Genomic DNA, 19,158 nt, shown 5'->3' with positions numbered 1-19,158 from the left:
TGCTGCCCTGGACAGCAAGTTCCCTGGACTACGGGAACACGCGTGGAAGCAGAGGCCCCCCAGGGGCTTCGGCTGCTGTGCGCAGACACAGGCCATGTCCCTCTTCTAACTGCATTTTCCTGCTATTTAATACCGCATCATCTGCAGAACAACCTCACTCCTGTTTTGCCAGCTCATCACAAAAGCAGCTGTGAGCTACAGATCCTTCTCATCCCTTGTGCAGTTGCCTGTTCTTGGCTGTTAACTACCCTCTCACCACTTTTCAATGTAGAGCACCCCCAAAACACTTTGGTTTCAATCCAATAGCGCTTTTCAAGTGGCACAATATGCCAAACTGCGGTTATCTGACAGGCCAGCGCTGGCCTCTGGTCTGTCAGACAAGGATTGCTGTTCGTGCTGTAATTACAACAAAAGCAGCGGCTGCACATCCCTTTATTCACATGTGACTAACAATGTGCTTCTGTTCTGAATCCAGCGATGCTAGCGGTGGAAAAAGCATGCTGAGCTACTTCACGGGCAAAGCACCACAAATGCCAGCGCCTTCTGTGTTTCCACCAAAGCGAGTCTTTAACAAATTTGTTCTTCAAAGTTCAGTAAAATAACACCATGAGCGTGAGCGTGTGTGAGCGCCCTTGTTACTACGCTGTGGAAGTAAAGAACGGGTCAGACCCCCCTGGCCTCCGCTGTGTCCCCAGGCTGCGCTCAGGGCGAAGCGGCCTAGTTTCGACACCCAGTAAGGCACCATTTTGCCAACCTCAAAACGAACACAACTCGCATTTGAAAAGAACTTTATTTAAAATCAGAGATTGTACATACTTCCTCCCGCCGCCACCACTTACAAAATACGAGCATCCAAGAACAAGGAATGCGTGTTACCTCGTACGGCTAGGTTCTGGGGCATGCTCTTGGCCACGCTGGTTTACACCAGTCCCAATGATTTCATATGGAAATTTGACAATTCATTCATACAAAAGATCTGCTCCTTCACAGCTAACAGGCATTTACTTAATCTCTACAGAAACTTTTTTTCTATTACTTCTACTGTAACCAGATTTTAAATTTGTCTTGCTAAGAAACCTGAAAAGAGAAACCTTCCTGTAGCAACTGTGTACAACAGCAGACTGATTTCAGACTGCCTCCGTTTACCACAACAGACAGCAAGAGGCCAACGCGAAGCCTGGGCCACCAGCAATAAAACATGATCAATAGCAGCATTTTCCACTGTGATCTCAAGTTACAGTCTTCTACAGACGTAAGGAGGGCTTTTTCTTTCCTTTTGTTCTTCACTATCACCGAGAAGGAACTGTGATCATCCATAGGGAAGCAGCTAAGTACTGGATCCATCGTTAGATGAAATCATGTTGAAAGCAGGATTTACCTTAAATAGGATTAAATATATATCGCAAGACATACCACACTCTGCAGATGCTGCACATAAAAGCAGAACCGTGGGCAGGAGGGGCAGGGTCCCTGTACCTGCACGAAACATTCCCATACAACATTGTAAAACTAAAAACTATCGCCACTTGTTGAAAGTTGTCCAAGAAGTATTTACAGCACAGTCATGGCCCGCGGCCAGGAGAGGCTCGGTAACAGCCCTGGCCCGAGCCACTCAGCAGTTTGTGAAACTTCAGCATCGGGTTATGTCAGAAACAGCTGCTGCTCAGTCATGCTGGTTTCTAATTAAGTAACACCCACTAACTCTATACAAACAGGCATTTCATATTTATTAGGACAAGAGGTATAGGATAAAGTTTTCCGTCGTGATAAGCGTTTGAGCACTAACGCACTGCCACATGCTGCAGTAAGACTACTCTATGCGTACAGAGAGGACGAGTCACTTCGGTAAGCTACAGAACGCTGCACGGCCCAGCTGCTTCATTATGAACATGCTTCGTACTCCAGCTACTATAAAAATCCTGGCTTCCAACTTAAATAAAACCATTTCCAGCTATACAGAGACTTAAACAGATCTCAAGACCGGTGTTTACAACAGATGTCAGTTCCTAAGTATCTACATCGCATACAGTTTAACATATCTACAGAGAACATGACTGTATACTTCACTGAATAAGTAGGTCCACGATTGTAGATCAACAATATAATTTTATTGCTTTATACATGTGGTGCTGTTCAAGGCACTGTGGCATGGGCTAGAAAACTCGGAATGACTCGTGAAGGGACCTGGAATGTGGCACGGCCGATGCCGAGCACCGCTCCTCGGCAGCTGCTGCGATGAACCGGGGCTGACGGGGCGCCGGCCGGGGGGGACAGTTCATGGCAGCGCTGCGGGGCGCGGACGGGCCTCGCCCGGCGACCGGCCCCTCACATGCCCATCCGGATGCTCTGGATGATCTGGAAGATGGCTGCAAGAGAGCAGAGGAGGGGAGCGCTCGCCGGGCAGCGCCCGCAGGGGAGGCGGCGGGGCCGCAGCGGGCTCTCCTCGGCGGCCCGAGAGGGGCTGCGGGGAGGGGCAGCGCCGGGGCCCGCCGCCGCCGGGGCCCGGGCCGGGCCCGCCCGCTTACCTGATCCGCAGACCACAAAGATGAACAGCGCCAGCAGCCAGGGCCCGACCGACGCCTTCTCCTCCGGGGCCGTCCTCTGCGGGCACAGCACCGCCGTCACCCCCACCGCCGGCCGGCCGGACCCCGTCCCCCCGCCCCGCCCCGCCCCGGCCCGGTCCCCCCGCGCACCGAGGTCTTGGCGACGTTCCCGCGCTGCGTGATGTTCTTGCTGTGCTTCTCGTTGGCCATGCGGATGCGCTGCTTGGCCACCATGGTGGACGGACGGACCGCCGGCCGGCCCGGGCCGCCGCCGCCACCGACCGCTCCGCTCGCTCGGCTCCGCGCGCCGCCCGCTGCCAGCGTCAGCACCGCGCGGCGCCGCCCGCCGGAAACACGCGCCGCCGCGGGCGGGGCCGCCTCCCGCCGCCAACCCGCGGGCCCGGCGGCAGCGCTTCCGGGGCAGCGCGCGCCGCGGCCAGCGGAAGCCGCCGCCCCCGCGTCACGTGCCGCCACCCCCGCCCGCCCCTGCCCCGCGCGACGTGGACGTCTCTGGGGCAGCCGCACCGCCCCTCACCCGGAAGCGGAAGCTGAACGCTCCGGGCCGCCGCGCCAAGATGGCGCCCCCCGTGCCGCTGCTGGCAGGTGCGGCGGGGCCGGGCGGCGGCGGGGCGAGCGCGGGGCCGCGGGACCGGCCCGGATGGGGCTGGGGGCGGGCGGGCGCCGCGTCGGGCTGGGGCCGCGTCGGGCTGGGGCGGCCCTGTGCCTTCTGCCGGTCCCCTCTCCAGGGCACGCTGCTGCGGCGTGGCCGGGCCCGGCCCTGGGCCCCGACGCCCTCTGCTCTGCCCGCCGGGCCGGGCCTCCGCTCCGCTCCCGGGGAGCCGGGCAGGGCCGCGCCGGGCCGCGTTGTTGCCTCGTGGGCCCGCTCAGCCGTTGGCCCGGGGCACGGGCGGGCCCGCGGCCGGGCCTTCCCCTGGGGGTGCCGGCTTCTTGTCCCCGTCCCTTCCGCGCCTGAGCAGCCGCTGCTCCGCCGCGGGGAGGGGCTCGGGGACGTAAAAGCATGTTTTTTAAAGCTTGCTTGTTCTTTTTCCTGTGTTAATTCTGTCGCGCGGCCAGCTGGTAGCTGAGGAAACGCTTCGGGAGGTGCTGTGTGAGAGGAGACAGGGCGACTGGGTGAGAGCAGGGCAGGCCCGTTCGCCCGGCCGTGCTTCCCTGGGGCTCGGAGCGGATGGTGGCAGCCCCAGGGGCTGCCAGGACGCGGGGATCGACCTAACGGAGTCTCTGCAAGCTGCTTAACAGCTAGCGGGAGCCCGTAGCTGAGTGAAGCATCTTCGGTGTGTTTAGTGCTGTTTCTTTTAAGAGTTCTTCTTCCTGTTCTCTCTGTTTTGCTTTTTAAGTTGTCCATAACATAAGGGATATTATCTTTCTTTTCCTGTGTTTCTAAGCTTTAAATGTCTACATATTTATCCTCACTCGGGTGTATTGAGGGGCTGCAGTTGTTCAGGGTGGATTTCGGACTGCTTGCTACTGTCTATAATCTGTTGTAAATTTGGATCTTAATTTTTCTTGGGAGTCTGATCTGGAGAATAGACTCGAGGCAGGAGTGCGAAGCTAGTGGATTGTATTTAAAGGGTTGTTAAAACGTACCCTTGAGGTATGCTAGGGGTGTGGTGTACCCCCGATGAAGTACAAGGCTGTAGAGCAGGTGGAGATTTGAAATCTATCAAAGTAGTATTTTCTCCAATCTAATAAACTGTTGCTTAAAATGTTTTGCACTTGTTAATTAGATTCTAAAGTGTTATGAGAGAGGTGAGGTAAGGATACTTGGTGGTTAAAAGAGCAGCTCTGAAAAGCAGCATAAGGATGTTTGGTGGCAGACGTTGCTGCCATCCAGGCATTGCGTGGCTGGATCTGCGCGTGGATTCCATTGCGTGGTTCGCATGTGAACTGACCAGGCCGAGCGGGACGCTGCTGTTCTGCTGTCAGACCTCCCGTGCACCGCTGGCCCTAACGCTTCCTTGAAATAATACAGCTGCAGAACCTGCAGCCTGAGCTATACAGATCTTGCTTTCTTGAGTCGTGTTTGTCAGTAAAAAATTGTCACCTCAGTAGACATCTTCGGTGTCTCAAGAAAATGCATAAAACACAGGTAATGCCTACGTAACAACTGCCCATTTTGTGGTTTACTTTGAATTCTAATATGCTTGTAATAGAAGCATACCTGCAAAAAGATTTGTTTTAATCACTATGTAACAACTCCAACTGCATGATTTTGCATGAATCTGTCTTTATTTCTTGTTTGTTTTCTACTGCTGTAAGCATGGCAATGTCTCTGGGAAAAAAAAAAGAAAATTGAAACACATTTTATATTGATATTTCTTTCAAGCCTTCTGTTTTCCAAGTTGAACTTCAATTTTGAAGCTAACAATAGGGCAAATCCTGTCTCATGTCAGCAAAAAAATCATTCTGACATAATCTTTCTTTGGCAAATGCTCTTCCTGTGTCTAGGCAGCTAATCGTCGCTGCGGGGAATATCTAGGCAGACCTTTTCAACTCCATTATGCAGACTCCTGTGCAGCTCTTGCAGTGATGGAGAATTTTCAGCTTCTGCAAGTTAAGCTTCATGAAAGTGCCTCTTGCAGCAGGGTTGAGAGCTGAGGACCATCGGCCATTTTAGGATGAGATGTTGTCCCACTCTCCTTCCTTATGCAGGTGCAGCTCTTCTGTAGTTTGAGGTCATCCTGCAAGATGAAGCCAGGCTCTTGTTTTGTGGTGTCCAGTGAGGGAATGATGGGCAATGAGCTCAAACTGAAATCTAGGAAATTGCACTTAAACATAAGAAAAACTATTTTACTGTGAGACTGAACATGGGCGTAGGCTGCCCAGAGAGGCTGTGGATCTCCATCCTTGGGGATATTCACCTTCTGGCCAGGCACGGCCCTGCAGCCTGGTATCGCTGGCCCTGCCGGAGCAGGGGAAGGGTGGGAGCTCCAGAGGTGCCCCTGCCTCAGCCCTTCTGCCATGCACCTCATTTGGGTCCGTCCCGCTCTGCCCTGCTGCCCTCGGCAGTGCTTCTGCTCCCTTCTTTGCACTGGCATCAGTGCTCCTGTGGCAGAGGGATGAGACGGTTTGTAAACTGAGCTCGCTGGGAGGGCTGCACTGCCTCTGTCCTGTGTTTTAATCCTGCGGCTGCCTTGGATGAAGCCAGCTGGCTCGGTACGTGTTACGTTCTGAACTTCCTTTACAACCCTCTCTCTTGTTCGCTCTAAAATGCACGCAGGGGAAAAGTGTGTGCAGGTCTCAAGGTTCATAAATTAGAATAAACCTTTGCTTTGGATGATTTTCTGAATTTGAAATTAGTAGCTATTTTTTTTATCTTTCAGTGAGAGGATCCGAAGGGCTTTATATGGTGAATGGGCCACCTAGTTTCACAGAGAGCACAGCGTTTCAAAGGTACTGTCATTATCGCTCTTTTTGATCTTTTGCACAAAAGAAATAATTTTCTAAAAAGTAAAGGTAGACTCTAGAATTGAAAAATGTAGAAATATAAGTGAATTTTTTCTTACTGTCAGTAGTTCAGAAAATGGATGGTTTTGAAGGCTTTACTCTTGCCTGGCTTCGCATTGCCCAGGTAATAATCACTGAACAATTGCAGAGTAGATTGCACTGTTACAAAGTGCTATTTGGGGGCACAGCAGGAAAATTGGTGTGTTGCTTTTTCTTAAAAATACTTTAACTTATGTGGTGTGTTTGAATACTAATATGCATTTCTTATTTCTTTAGGGACACTGGAAAAAACTGCAAAGCTGTTGCTTTTAGCAAGGACGGTTCCCTCTTTGCCTGGTGCAATGGAGAAAAGTTGGTGCATTTTATGATATTAATCATTTAGTTTGTATTAAATAAATCAGTTATGCCCCATTTACTCTTGTCTGTGTAAAGGCTGTTGCTGTTAGTGAAAATGTTTGCATACACACTTTAAATGCAGTTTACTTTTGCGCTGTTTGCAGTAGTGGCTTTGTTTCCTGAATATCAGGTGAAATATTTAGTGTTTTTCTTATATTTATGATGCACCCATTCCTGTGGAATCTGGATATGCTTTATTTGGGTTTTTTGTTCATACTTCCTAGTATGATAGTACCTGGTTTTCTGGGATTAATCTATTAATGTTCACAGAAAATGAAGATTCTATGCACCTTACATACAAACATCACAAGGTTTCTTTCTTTTATAGACCGGGTGCATTAGAGTTTACTAGAGACTGTTCTTTACATAGGAGCGCATCATGGGGTTGCTGCTGTAAAGAGGTGATAAGGCTTTTTCTGAAATGTCAGTATTCTTACTAACAGGTTAAAAAAAGTATTTAGTAATACCATTTAACCATTTCTTTTAAAGTAGGTGACTTAGACGTAGGATTCGTTACTTTCACTGTTGTTTCTGGTTCTCCAAAATATCCAGGCTGTTCATTTTCATTAAAAAAATCATTTTTGTCAATTGGAAAGGTCCATTTCCAGAAAATGTTTGTGGGGAAAAATGCTTTTCAAACAGCTGGGTTGTATATCCAGGTACCCATACTTTAAATGGGAATATTCCAAATGGCAAATCTGTCCAGTCCTGCCATGCCTCCTTGTTTCAGGGGCTGTCCATCTTCCTTCATTTTTGAGGGGGAGCAGTTAGCGAGATGGTGAGGAACAGGATCCTAATGCAGCTTCTGAGAACAACAGTGGCTTGGACACATCTTGATGTGATCTTTTTTGTTTCTTTGGATTCCATATGTGGCAGTTCTTTAATATACAGTGTTCAGAGGTGCTCTTTGACCTTGTTTGTTCAGCCGTCTGACCTTTGCTTCTTATTGTCCGTGTCTCCTTGCGTCCCCCAGCCTCAAAAAGCCCAAATCTTAAATGTTGTATCCTTATAGTTAGAACACCTTTAAAAATACGTGGGATAAATGCGTGTTTTAATTCAGTTAGAATCTTTCTGTTGCTCAGCTTCAGCACTGTGGAAGTGTGGATGGACTCTGTATGGACAGAGAATATCTTGTCTCTGGTTCAGAGTTTAAATGTTGCAGATAAAAATATGTGATATATTTTGGCCAGTGCTTTCACTTTGCTTCTATTATGCTTGGGCATCTGGTTTTAAAATGTGTTCTTGCAAAAATCTAGTAAAAGCAGGAGGGGAAAAAAGCTCTTCTAATTTTGTTACATAGGCCAAATTTGGAACAGATCTAGAAGAGTCAAATACGTGAAAAGTTACCTTGGCTATTAATTAACTATTCTAAGCATGTTTTATTGAAATAGCATCTTTTGGTTCCAGAGTAAATATTGTTAATGTCACCAGTGCTGAGTTACTGCGTTCCTTTGATCTTCCAAAGGCAGTTTGCCTTGAATTCTCGCCAAAGAATAATGTTCTGGCAACATGGCAGGCCTACACAAGTGAGTATTTTACATGGGGTAACTGCATATCTTAATTTGGTTTGCGGGCCTTCCATTACCTCATTTGTCATTGTAGCATATTTATTGGCTAAATGAGCAGTATAGAAAGTGTACAGAAAATTATATGGGTAATCAAGTACATAGTGGAGGAGGGAGGGATGCCATCTTCTGAAAGCATCTGGTATCGACCGTTCTTACAAACAGTAAATCAGACTGCCCGTACTAACAATTACTCTATTAAGTAAATCATGTGTTTCTAAAAATTGCTAACTGATCTTAGTGCAAAGAGTGTTTGAATAATATGCTGTTCAAGCAGTTTATATCCATGTATAAACAAGGAAAATGGTAAGCTGTCTCAGAGGAGTCATGTCCTCCACTGGGCATAGCTGACTTGACTGTTCTTCATTGTCCAGAGGGCTTTATTCTCTCCTCTGCCTCTCCATGGAGTTTATGTTCCTGATTTAGAAGCCTCAGTCTCATCTAAGTTGCGTGTCTAAAGTAGATGGTGTAAATGCTTCCTTAGACAGAAAGAGCTGGCCATAAGCTGAGTAGGCGGGAAGTGGTCTGGGACGGGTTGTAGGATAAGACAGGGCTGCACAGGTGACAGAATTGATGCCAACTGTGGACTGTTAGAGAGCTGTTTGGAGGCCTGTTTTGAATCACTGGTGGAAATAGAGAGGCTGTAGTATCCAGAGTGAGTAGAAGGGTACAGAGAGTTTAAAACCAGCAGAACCATTTTGCATGGCTTGCAGATAGACTGCAGCATGATGGGCAAAATGTGTTGCATTCTTGTGAGAACAAACTGTAAGAATGGAGAAGATATCTTCATTGCTTGCCAAGAGGACAGCTTTCGATTTTGATTAAAAAACGTGCGTTAAAAAAATCTGTCCTCGTGTTGGTGGTCCTTGTCTTGTAATGGGAGTAGAAACCGTATGCTTCCAAACGTTAGTTCTTTCTGTAGACTGAAAGACTTACGTTAATAGGTAAAGCAATTATCAGTCTAGGGTTTAGTCCTTCAGGGGTGGGATGCTTCTCATCAGAAGTTTATGCATGTTTGGTTGCTTGTAGAATCGTGAGATGGAATGTCACGGTGAAGTAGATTTAATCCTTGGAGACCGCTACCATAATCCATTTTTTTGTTGCAGCTGCTAAAGATGGCACAGCGGGGGTGCCCAACTTACAACTTCATGATGTGAAAACTGGAAAATGTTTAAAATCTTTCATCCAGAAAAAGATGCAGAACTGGTAAATAACTTTTCCAAATGTTAATTGTTTGCAAAGAAATGTCATTTCCAAAATCTGATCCAGGTAAATAGAGCTTTTAGTGTGGTGTTGGCTTTCAAAATATTGCCTGCTACTAGCTGAAGGCAAGTATCTGTGCTTGTAAGTATCTTTGTACATAGTTATAATTGTTCATTTCTTAGTATAAATTCACTATCATTTTGCACCACAGAGAAAGCTGGGGAGACAATAACTGTCTAGTTGTATATTTTTTTATTATGCAGATGTCATTTGTCCATTTAAAACATGTATCATGTTTGAACTTGGTTGGCTTTAAAAATGGAGGGGAAAAAAATCCTAGACTGCTAAATATGAGCATCATTCAGTGTTTCTAATTTTTTTCTTTAAATATAGGTGTCCTTGCTGGGCAGATGATGAAAGCATTTGTGCCAGGAATGTAAACAATGAAGTGCACTTCTTTGAAAACAACAACTTTAGTACGCAAGTATTTCTATATGATAGTTTCATTGCATTCTATATAGGCATCTTCTTTTGGGTGTGGTTTTTTTTTTTTGCTTTCAGTTTTTTTCCTCGTTTCTTCTTTTGCGTCCTTTTTATTCAAAATATTGCCTACGTTCTATTTGAATTTGGAATTCAGAATCATTTGGAATTCAGAATTCACGTTCTATTTGAATTTGGAATTCAGAATCATTTGGAATTCAGAATCATTATTTTTAATCTAATATCTAATTTTAATTATATTTTAATCTAATATCTAATTTTCAATTAAAGAGGCCTGATTTTGTATTGTTTCTCATTTAATGAGGTCCAGGAAATTGTCAATAGAGAACGTGATCTAAGATTACTTCTTTGGGTTGTGTGTGTCCTGTCAATGAACTGTTAAAAAATGGCTCATTAGAAAATTTATATTGATGGCGAAAATGAAGTTGTGAAGCTAGAACATTTTTTTAAAGGAAATTTACTGCTAGAGGTGGAATATTTGTAGTCAATAGAGGTCAAAAAGGGAAAGGGGAAGAAAAAAGCAGGAAGATAAAAATGAATTAGAACAAAATTTTAAAGGAATAAAAGAAAACAGCAGTGTGTGGCTTGGGGTTTTGGTGTTTTTTGGTTTGTTGTTGCTTTTGGGGTTTTTCTGGTTTTTTTTGGTTTTGTTTTTTTTTTTTATTATTAAAGCTGCTACAAGAATTATTCTGGGAGCTAAAAATACAGCCTATGAGAGGTGCAGCTTCCTGAAAATTAGCCCTACTGATGTTAATGCAGCTCTACTAGGGAAGCATGGAATGTCTGTTCCAGCACAAGGTCTGCTGCTCAGCGCAGACTTCCTTGCTGGAATAAGGTTGTGGGTTGCTGCTGTTTGTTTACTTTTAAAAGATGCATTTTCCATAAGTTGTTTGTGTAAAGGAGCAATGTTCAGCACAGAACAGGCCTTTATGGACTTCCTATCAGGAAGAATCATCCAGTAGAGTTGTGAGGGGAGAATCCCTGGCTCTGTGTAATGGTGCGTGTCATCTGGACGTGACTGATGCTGCTTCCTCTGTAGTCAGCACAGATAAGATGAAGAAAGCTGTGCCTTGCTTAAAACATGAGCTGACTTCATGTGGGGTCCAGAAGCTTCCTTGCTGTTTGAACTTCCAAATACTAAATACTGGATTTCAGACCTAGGCTCAGTTCAAGTTGATTTTGTAAATAAAAACGTGTGATGAATGGGAAGGTAATGGTTGTTTGCCTACTAAAAGAAATCCTTTGTCCTTATATATACTGTTCTTTATTATCCATGATACAGACCCATAAAAAGGTATAGTTAAGTAATCCAGGCTACCATCGTTTGTCATTAACGTCATCACATCTGTGACTTTTTTTTTCCAGATACTATTGCAAACAAACTCCATCTACAAAAGGTTAATGATTTTGTGTTATCTCCAGGAGCACAGCCAACCAAGGTACTTCTGATATAGTTTCCAATTTTTTCTCTCCCCTGCCCCCCCCCCCCATTTACTGTAATTAATTGTAATAAACCCCCAATTACAATGTACTCGTAGTGAATAGACCCTGTGCTACCAAGAATATCATCTGCAATAAAATCTCACGGCTTTCTTTTAGGTTGCTGTGTATGTTCCAGGCAGTAAAGGTGCACCATCGTTTGTTAGACTCTATCAGTATCCCAACTTCGGTGGCCCTCAGTCTGCACTAGCTAATAAAAGTTTCTTTAAAGCTGACAAGGTGACAATGCTATGGAACAAAAAAGGTATAACAGCTGTATATTTCAATCCAAAATGGGTGGAATATAAAAGTTTAATTACTTTGTTTACTGAAGATATCCATTAATGCCAATGCCATGTTAAGGTTACAATTCTGAATACCCTGAAGCGCTCATAACTTTCCTGTGTTGACTTTCAGGATTTTGTATATTGTAATTGAGAATATTCTACATGTTGGTAAATTTTGCAGTTGAATAGCAAAGTCAAATTGAATTTTGCATTCTGTGATGATAATGTATTTAGACTGTAAACATAAGATTGTACCAGAGCATAAACTATTCTTGATCTGTAAAATTGTATATACACAGACATATCACAATTGGGTGACTTGCACAGTCCTGTCTGTGCTTTGCTGTTTGTTAGCAATGAGTTGTTTCAGAATAACTTTGTAAAAACTGTTTTACTTCAACCCGCATTGACTGGAATACAGGGAAGGTATTACATACGTGTAGAAACCACATGTGGGCACACAGCTTTGGGTAAAACAGATGTACATACAAAAGCTGTTAATGAAACATTTTATTCAAGGACTGATCAGGATGCTTGGTTCCTGCCTTAGTCAGATGAATATCTTTTTTTATGGCTGCAAAAGTATGTTCACCTTCTCATAATTCAACAATGAACGAACAGACTTGGCTTATGCTTTCCCTCTGAGAAAGGAAGATATTTGTTCTGTTTGGGTTAACATTTAGGAAAAATTAAATTCAGAAGAGAATGATACCAGCACTGTTACACAAACAACTAACTAGAATTCATAATCAAACTAATTTCTCTTTGTTCGTGGTAGTTTGTGAAATAATTTATATAATTTGCAATAATGGTATTGAAATAACTGTGTGTCTATTCTATTAGCCACTGCTGTGCTAGTAATAGCTAGTACAGAAGTTGATAAAACAGGTGCTTCGTACTATGGAGAGCAAACTCTGCACTACATTGCAACAAATGGAGAAAGTGCTGTTGTACAATTGCGTAAGTCTCAGGCATTTTTTCATTGTATTATAGCTCTTGATAGTGGGAATTGCTGTTTCACCAGCTTTGGTTTAATGTATGAGAGCGGTTTTTTGTTAGTGTAATGAAGTGATCTTTTTCTTAAAAAAAAAAGTACTCTTAAATCCTTCACCACAATTTTTTTAAAATCTGGAGTAAGGTGGGGTTTTGTTTTTTGGGATATTTGTTTGTTTTGGTTTGGTTTTTTTAATACCTGAATTATGTTGTTGTCTTTGGTATACTTGTCTTAATGCCAGTGGCAGAGTGCACACGCTTTCAGTTAAAATACACAAATAATCTGCTTGGGAGGGTGTTGATGTGCACAGGAAGGGAATTGTGCATGTTTATAAAGGAAACACCTGGACAACAGAGCCAGCTTAATGTCTGAGAAACCAAAATGGGCAGGAAGGTATGTTACCAAATGGAATAATCCTACATGCACTTTTAGACGTGCAATTGATGATGTTACTCCAGGAACAGGAGCAGAGTGAAAGCATTTTTTCTAAGGATGTTAGAAAATGGAATGCCTATATTTTGTATAGTAAAATGGAAAGAGTTCCAAGACATAAAAATGACATGTTGGGGAGAAGCAAGTTGATGCTTTTAATTTCAGTGTCTTGTTTGAACTGGAAGTCCATTCATTAATTTCCCCTATGGTGGTATTTTTTCACTATCTGGAATTGTTGCTGTTTATGTTAAACGCCTGTCTTGTTTGGGATTATAGAGAGGCTAGTTTGTTGTGACTATTTCAGAACACTGGGGATGGGGTGATGTAGACTATGCTTAAGTGACTGTAGAGAGAGTGACTATATTCTCTTCATTTGGTGGGCACTTGGAGTGAACGGTGCCTCATTTCCTGTGGATTTGTATCTTCTGGTTACTTTTGAGGTCCAATTTTGAAGCTTTTTTCCACACTAACATTTGTAGAGGGTTTTTAATTTTTGACTAATACATGCTCATGCTGCAGCCTTTGCCTTAGCTGCTGAAGCCCATATAAAGCTGCCCTCATCTCTCCAGCTGCCAACTGTCATGAAATGTGCAGGAACATCATTTTCTTTTAGACCTCTGTCTCTGCAGTTGCATTTGGTTAAGTTTTAAAGGGGAAAATGCACAGACAGTATGATTGCACAGCCTCGTTTCTAAAGATAATGAGGCTTTAGAATAACAACAGGAATGAACAATGTAAATAGTTTGACATTTTGGGTCAACGTCTGGATTTAAGAATTGTCAGTGATGCATTTGGCATTTATCTGAAATACAAGTAAAGATATCCAGATTATGAAAAGTTATAATGAGCTATGGTTTTTACTTACCTCTGTATGTTTTACATGAGTTTCCATCACTAATTCATCGTCTTTAATATTTCCGGAATAGCTTCTAGCAATATCAAGTTTTAATCATTATGTGTAAAACCATTTTTTGTATGCGCTCTCACTTTAAAATCTGTCTTAGAAAGTACCGTGCGTAAGCACGGTCCAAAACTTAGATCAATATTTTGCTGAGCTATGCAATATTTCTTAGATTAAAAAAAGAGGAACTATTATCCAGCTGGTATAAAACTCCTGTTTTTGCAGGTTTCCAGTGGGACAGTTTGAGAAGGTCCTGAGAGATCATACTTGAATAACGAGGAAAAAAAAATAAAGGAATTTTTTTACATGAAAAAAATATGCTTACTGTTAAAGTGCTGATGCTGACACTACAGAGGTAATTTGGAACGGCTGCAGTTATTGTTGCGAACCTTAACTAAAATTACCAGAAGATAAAATGTTGTTTCTACCTCTATTGTTAGCAGAATTCATTTTCACTGTCAATAATTAGATCGTAGCATTTTAGCAAAGCATGAAGTTAAGAATTGCTATTGATGTTATTTTTGCTTGCACTGAAAAGATACAGTCTCCTAACAACAGCTGCATATTTTCCTTTTCCTTTAGCAAAAAATGGTCCTATTTATGATGTTGTTTGGAGCCCCAATTCTGTCGAGTTCTGTGCTGTGTATGGTTTTATGCCTGCCAAAGCAACAGTTTTTAATCTGAAATGTGACCCTGTGTTTGATTTTGGAACCGGTCCTCGCAACGCTGCCTACTACAGCCCCCATGGACACATCCTAGTGCTAGCAGGATTTGGAAATCTCAGGGGACAGATGGAAGTGTGGGACGTTAAAAACTACAAACTCATTTCCAAACCAGTAGCCTCAGATTCCACATACTTTGCTTGGTGTCCCGATGGGGAACATATTGTAACGGCTACGTGTGCTCCCAGGCTACGAGTCAGCAACGGTTACAAGATATGGCACTACACTGGCTCCCTGTTACACAACTATGAAGTTCCATCAAATGAAGAAATGTGGCAAGTTTCCTGGCAGCCCTTCTTGGATGGAGTATTCCCAGCGAAAGCTGTAAAATACCAGGCAGTTCCAAGTGAATTGCCCAGTGCTGAGCCAAAGCCTGCTCAAGCGTACAGACCTCCAGCCCTGAGAAACAAACCTGTAACAAGTTCCAAGCTCGTACGTAGAGGGTTTCATATATGAACTAAATTGTTCTGTTCTATTGCTTTGCCCATCTTTGAAGCTTGGCCTCAAATATGTGTATATACTTAGTGAAAGACATTAGAAGAGTAATCAGACTGACAGTAGTTTTGTGGGGTTTTTGAGAGGTTTTCTTGGTAATACTCTTTGACACTTTGCTCACTGTTTGCAAGAATGTATGCTAGAAAACTGAAATTGCTTTAGTCCAAATACACTCCTTTTACAAAGTAATTCGCAAACTTTAAAAACTCTCTCTACAACATGCGGTGGAAAAATAAACTGCAAATTGAGTTTAGAGTGAAACTGGGTACTCAAGATAGAAGCCTCTGATTTGGGTGGCCTGACTTACCAGTCTAAACCCAGCTAGGCAGGTGGCTGGCTGTCCTCCCAACAGCTTTTTTTCTTTCTTTCTTTTTTTTTTTTTTTTTTTGTGGGGGGGGTAAGTTTACTTGCTAGAGAGAGATTTGATTGTTAGCAAGTCAGTTGCAGTTTAAACAAGTTTCAGTATAGTGACCTACTTGTCTAATTAGTTTCTTTTCTGCAAGTTTTCAAAGTAGGCTGAGTAGCAACTAATTACATTTAACAATTGCACCCTTGATGTTTAAGTCTGAGGGAGCTTTGATTTTGAGCCTTGTGCTTTTGAAGGAAAGACTGCTGCTTGGCTTGTGAGGAATCTATTAATCATACTAATGTCTGATTTCGCAAATGATCAACAAGCAGAGGTAGTAGAGAAAAGACGCCTTAAATTAGATGAAATAATTCTGTTTACTTATATGGGAAAGAAATCTTGTCATATGCATTAAAACAATCCAGCTCCTCAATTAAGAGTTCTCTTAAAAAAAAAAAAAAAGACTAAACAACCTCCCCTTTTCAGGTCCCAGCCAACACCCCCCATCCCCCCAAGAAACCCCACCCCATCTCCCCTCCCAGCAACCCATTTTTCCTTTCCTCACTAGGAGTTTGAGTTTAAAAGTTGTCAACCAAAGCAAAATGCCAAGCTTCAGTCATTTTGTGCTGCCTTATTCCTCTTCCATTTTATTTGCCCTTGAGACAGAAAACATGACGATTTTGTTATTTTATCAGAAATCCATTAAATCTGTAGGACATACAGGATAGTCCCGTCCAAACTTGAGAATGGATGCCTTTGAAACCCTTTTCACATTGTCTTCTGCTACTCGAAAGAGAAAGGGCACATACTTCCCCCTGCCCTTTCTTTCTGTCTGTGTTTCTCCTTCCTCTTCCTGTATGGTTCATCTTTGCATATGATGTTGTCTCTAAGTAGGTTTGGGTGTTCACTGTTAGGTTTTTTTTTTGTAGCAACACACTAGCCAACATGGAACAGAAATTTCCTAACTGTTAATTTTGCTTATCCCACAGCATGAGGACGAGCCACCTCAGAATATGAAACCACAGTCAGGAAGCAGTGATAAGCCACTCTCTAAAACAGCTCTCAAAAATCAAAGGAAACATGAAGCGAAGAAAGCTGCTAAACAGGTACTGCAAAAGTAGTTCCTGCAGGGATAATGTTAATTAGTTTTCACAAACAGCACTGATCGGTCTCAGAGCAGAGACCGTTAGTTGCACTGAGAGCCCTCCACACATTTTGCACATGCTAAGTTGTGGGGAGGGTGGTAGACTTTTTAATCAGACTAAAGCAGGTAGGATGACTTAAAAATAGCAGCTTTGGTTAGCTGCTGTGAATGTTAGCTGAAATCAACGTTGAGACTAAGTAATTCTGTCCTTTCACCTTCAGACAATCTGCACAGTTTATTCCAGTCTTAGGTGAGAATTAAGAACTCGCTGCTTTGATGTGTCCCCCCAGCAGGGCAGGGCAGGGCTGAGGCAGGTTATCAGGGCAGACCAAAGACAGTCGTTTCTGGGTCACCTCTTTGCTTGCTATTCTCTGGCTAGGTAGATAAAAATCAGCTCTTGGTATTAGCCTTCCAATTTCTACTAACTTCTGAAGCAATAATTTCTTCAAGATGTTTTAATTTCTTGCACTGGTTTTGAGTCCTTTCTTTTACTTCAGAGACAATGACCCACCAGTCTACTTTATAAAATATTTGTGTGTGTGTGTTGTGTCATCCTTACTGATGTTTCCCTATGCTATGTGTGGTTGGTGTCTTGAGGAAGTAGAAATTAAACAAGAAACAGCACGTGAGTTGTTATAGATAGGCCTTCTTTTGTGGAAAGCATGTAAATAGGTAATGCAATACATCAAAGCAAGTCACAAATTTCGGAGAACACCAGCAAACTAGTGAAAGAAGAAACATTAAATGGATCCCTTGAATTTATTAAAGACATTTTGCAGTCCCTTTGTAGTAGAACGTATTTTCTAGATAATACGTTTATTTTATTTATTTACAGGAGGCCAAAGCTGATGCGAACCAGGAATCTACACAGTCCTCAGCATCACAGAGTGCACCACGGAGTGCTGTGCCTGCCGTAACATCAGGAGATCCTGAAGTTGACAAGAAGATAAAGAATTTAAAAAAGGTGAGGGGATTTTTTTGTAATGAACAGCAGATGTCTCTAAGAGATGGTCTGTAAGACCTGGTTTGATTGCAAGGTGACTTGAGCTCAGCAGGGTAGCATTTACATAGATGGTAATTTCCTGAATTTGTAAACCAACTTCCTTTGCTTTTCCATCTTGCAAAACAGTAGAGGTCATCACTTGCCAAGACCCCTAAAGATCTTATCAGAGCAGCATCTAGACAGCATAGAAGCCACCGACAGGTGCACGGAAGAGCATTCCAGTCTCCTGTTATGAATACTGTTGCATGTGCACCCTGTCCTCACAGCTGAGGGGTAGGGGTACGGCTTAAAGGTGTTCATGCTTCGAAAGCAGCTGTGTGGGCTTCTTGTTTATTGGATCTTGGATGTGAGGAGGGAACCATGCTGTGTGGTTTTGGTTTCTTCCCTAACTTCTAAATGGCCTGAGTTCGAAGGTTACTGCCAGTCTTGGAAATTCTTGGATTAAATAATTTCAGAATGCAAGTTGTTTGGTTCAGGCTAGAGAATCTTTCCCCTTTCTGCATAATACATCAGGGCTTTTTTCTCTTGGCTGCCTCCTGCTTTTCATGGTCCTCTGTTTTGATTAATACTCCAGGCTTCCTGAGCAAAATGTGTGGTGAAGAGGGATAGTGATAGTGGTGGAGTCATTTCTGAATTTGGATTTAGTCTTTCAGTGAGATAATGCATGCTGTTTATGTTTCAGAGACAAAGAAGTACTTCTGTTCTCTAGGTTTTGTTCATGAAAGAAATGTCTTTTATTGGTGGGGAATTCTGGATTGAGCATCTGGAGATGCTTAAATGAAATGTGCCTTCCATACTGAGACCTGCCTCCTGGTAAATCAGGCAACTGCAAGTGCAGGAACTTCTAAGACTGTTTCTTCTATTCTTGGTTCACCAATATTTTTGTGTTAGTGTGGGTTTTTTGTTTTGTTTTGTTTTTTTTTTACAGAAACTAAAGGCAATTGAGCAGCTGAAAGAACAAGCAGCTGCTGGCAAACAGCTAGAGAAGAATCAGGTACTGTTAAGTTGTACGCAGTTTATTCAAGTTTCATTTTATATAAGTTACATCTGTGACATCTTGTGTGTTTTTTGTTCTAGTTGGAGAAGATTCAGAAAGAAACTGCTCTCCTTCAGGAACTGGAGGACCTAGAACTGGGTCTTTAAAACTTCATGAAAATCCAATGTGGCGTTAACACAAAGTTCATGCAAAAGATAATTTGTATTAACTCGAACACAGTAAAATGTTTCAGCAAATGACTGAGGATGCAAAAGTCCACAGATTTGCTGCACACTTGCCTTTTAAAAAGCTTTCCTAAAGATTTGTGCACATGTGAAACTGTAAACAAGTAATGAATATCACATCAGCCAGTTCTGCTGCTGTTCAAACCAGAAACGTGCTTATCTTCCTAAAGCATATTGCCTAAAAACCAGAAGCTGCCCGTTGTTTTATCTTTTCCTTGTTTGGGTGCGAGGAGGGAAGGGGGTGAGGTTTACCATTTGATAGCTTTATTATATTTAAAAAGATGTGAACTTTATGCAATAACAGGATGTAGATAAAAATAAAGAGCATTTAATAATAAAAAGCACTTCTGTTCTTCTGTTACAAGGGCAGAGTCTTTAAAATAACGAGGCCAGGCCACCATCATCAAAAATAATTAACTGCTAAGGATAAATGAAGCCTCAGATCCTGCAGCTGCTGTGGT

General features: G+C 43.0%; 2 protein-coding genes across 6 annotated transcripts; one reads left to right on the top strand and one right to left on the bottom strand.

Moving 5' to 3' along the window:
- Window positions 1–771: 771 nt before the first annotated feature.
- Window positions 772–2,904, bottom strand: SERP1 (stress associated endoplasmic reticulum protein 1). The gene is made up of 3 exons (XM_087740744.1): window positions 2,694–2,904; window positions 2,526–2,601; window positions 772–2,366 (listed from the first exon to the last, which is right to left on the bottom strand). Exons 1-3 carry the CDS (start codon window positions 2,775–2,777, stop codon window positions 2,326–2,328), a joined length of 201 nt encoding a protein of 66 aa, XP_087596870.1. The 5' UTR covers window positions 2,778–2,904; the 3' UTR covers window positions 772–2,325.
- Window positions 2,905–2,995: 91 nt separating this feature from the next.
- On the top strand, window positions 2,996–19,032 carry EIF2A (eukaryotic translation initiation factor 2A). Of its 5 annotated transcripts, none has more exons than XM_087740741.1 (15): window positions 3,132–3,146; window positions 5,010–5,717; window positions 5,885–5,954; window positions 6,285–6,359; window positions 7,812–7,930; window positions 9,076–9,175; window positions 9,566–9,648; window positions 11,039–11,112; window positions 11,273–11,417; window positions 12,283–12,399; window positions 14,349–14,920; window positions 16,319–16,435; window positions 17,309–17,437; window positions 18,405–18,470; window positions 18,554–19,032. In XM_087740741.1, the coding sequence occupies exons 3-15, from the start codon at window positions 5,908–5,910 to the stop codon at window positions 18,617–18,619; spliced, it is 1,710 nt and encodes a 569-aa protein (XP_087596867.1). In that variant the 5' UTR covers window positions 3,132–3,146; window positions 5,010–5,717; window positions 5,885–5,907; the 3' UTR covers window positions 18,620–19,032. The 5 variants fall into 5 exon arrangements, with proteins under 5 accessions (XP_087596865.1, XP_087596867.1, XP_087596869.1 ...); XM_087740742.1 differs by lacking the exon at window positions 3,132–3,146 and adding an exon at window positions 3,177–4,650; XM_087740739.1 differs by lacking the exon at window positions 5,010–5,717 and having other exon boundaries at window positions 2,996–3,146.
- The last annotated feature ends 126 nt before the right edge of the window (window positions 19,033–19,158 follow it).

The sequence above is a fragment of the Nipponia nippon genome, unplaced genomic scaffold (genome assembly GCF_047370975.1).
Source record: "Nipponia nippon isolate SJK-2023a ecotype South Korea unplaced genomic scaffold, ASM4737097v1 scaffold_7, whole genome shotgun sequence".
Taxonomy (NCBI): domain Eukaryota; kingdom Metazoa; phylum Chordata; class Aves; order Pelecaniformes; family Threskiornithidae; genus Nipponia; species Nipponia nippon.
The sequence above is the reverse complement of the archived record's forward strand: the minus strand, read 5'-3'. Positions and strand labels throughout refer to the sequence as shown.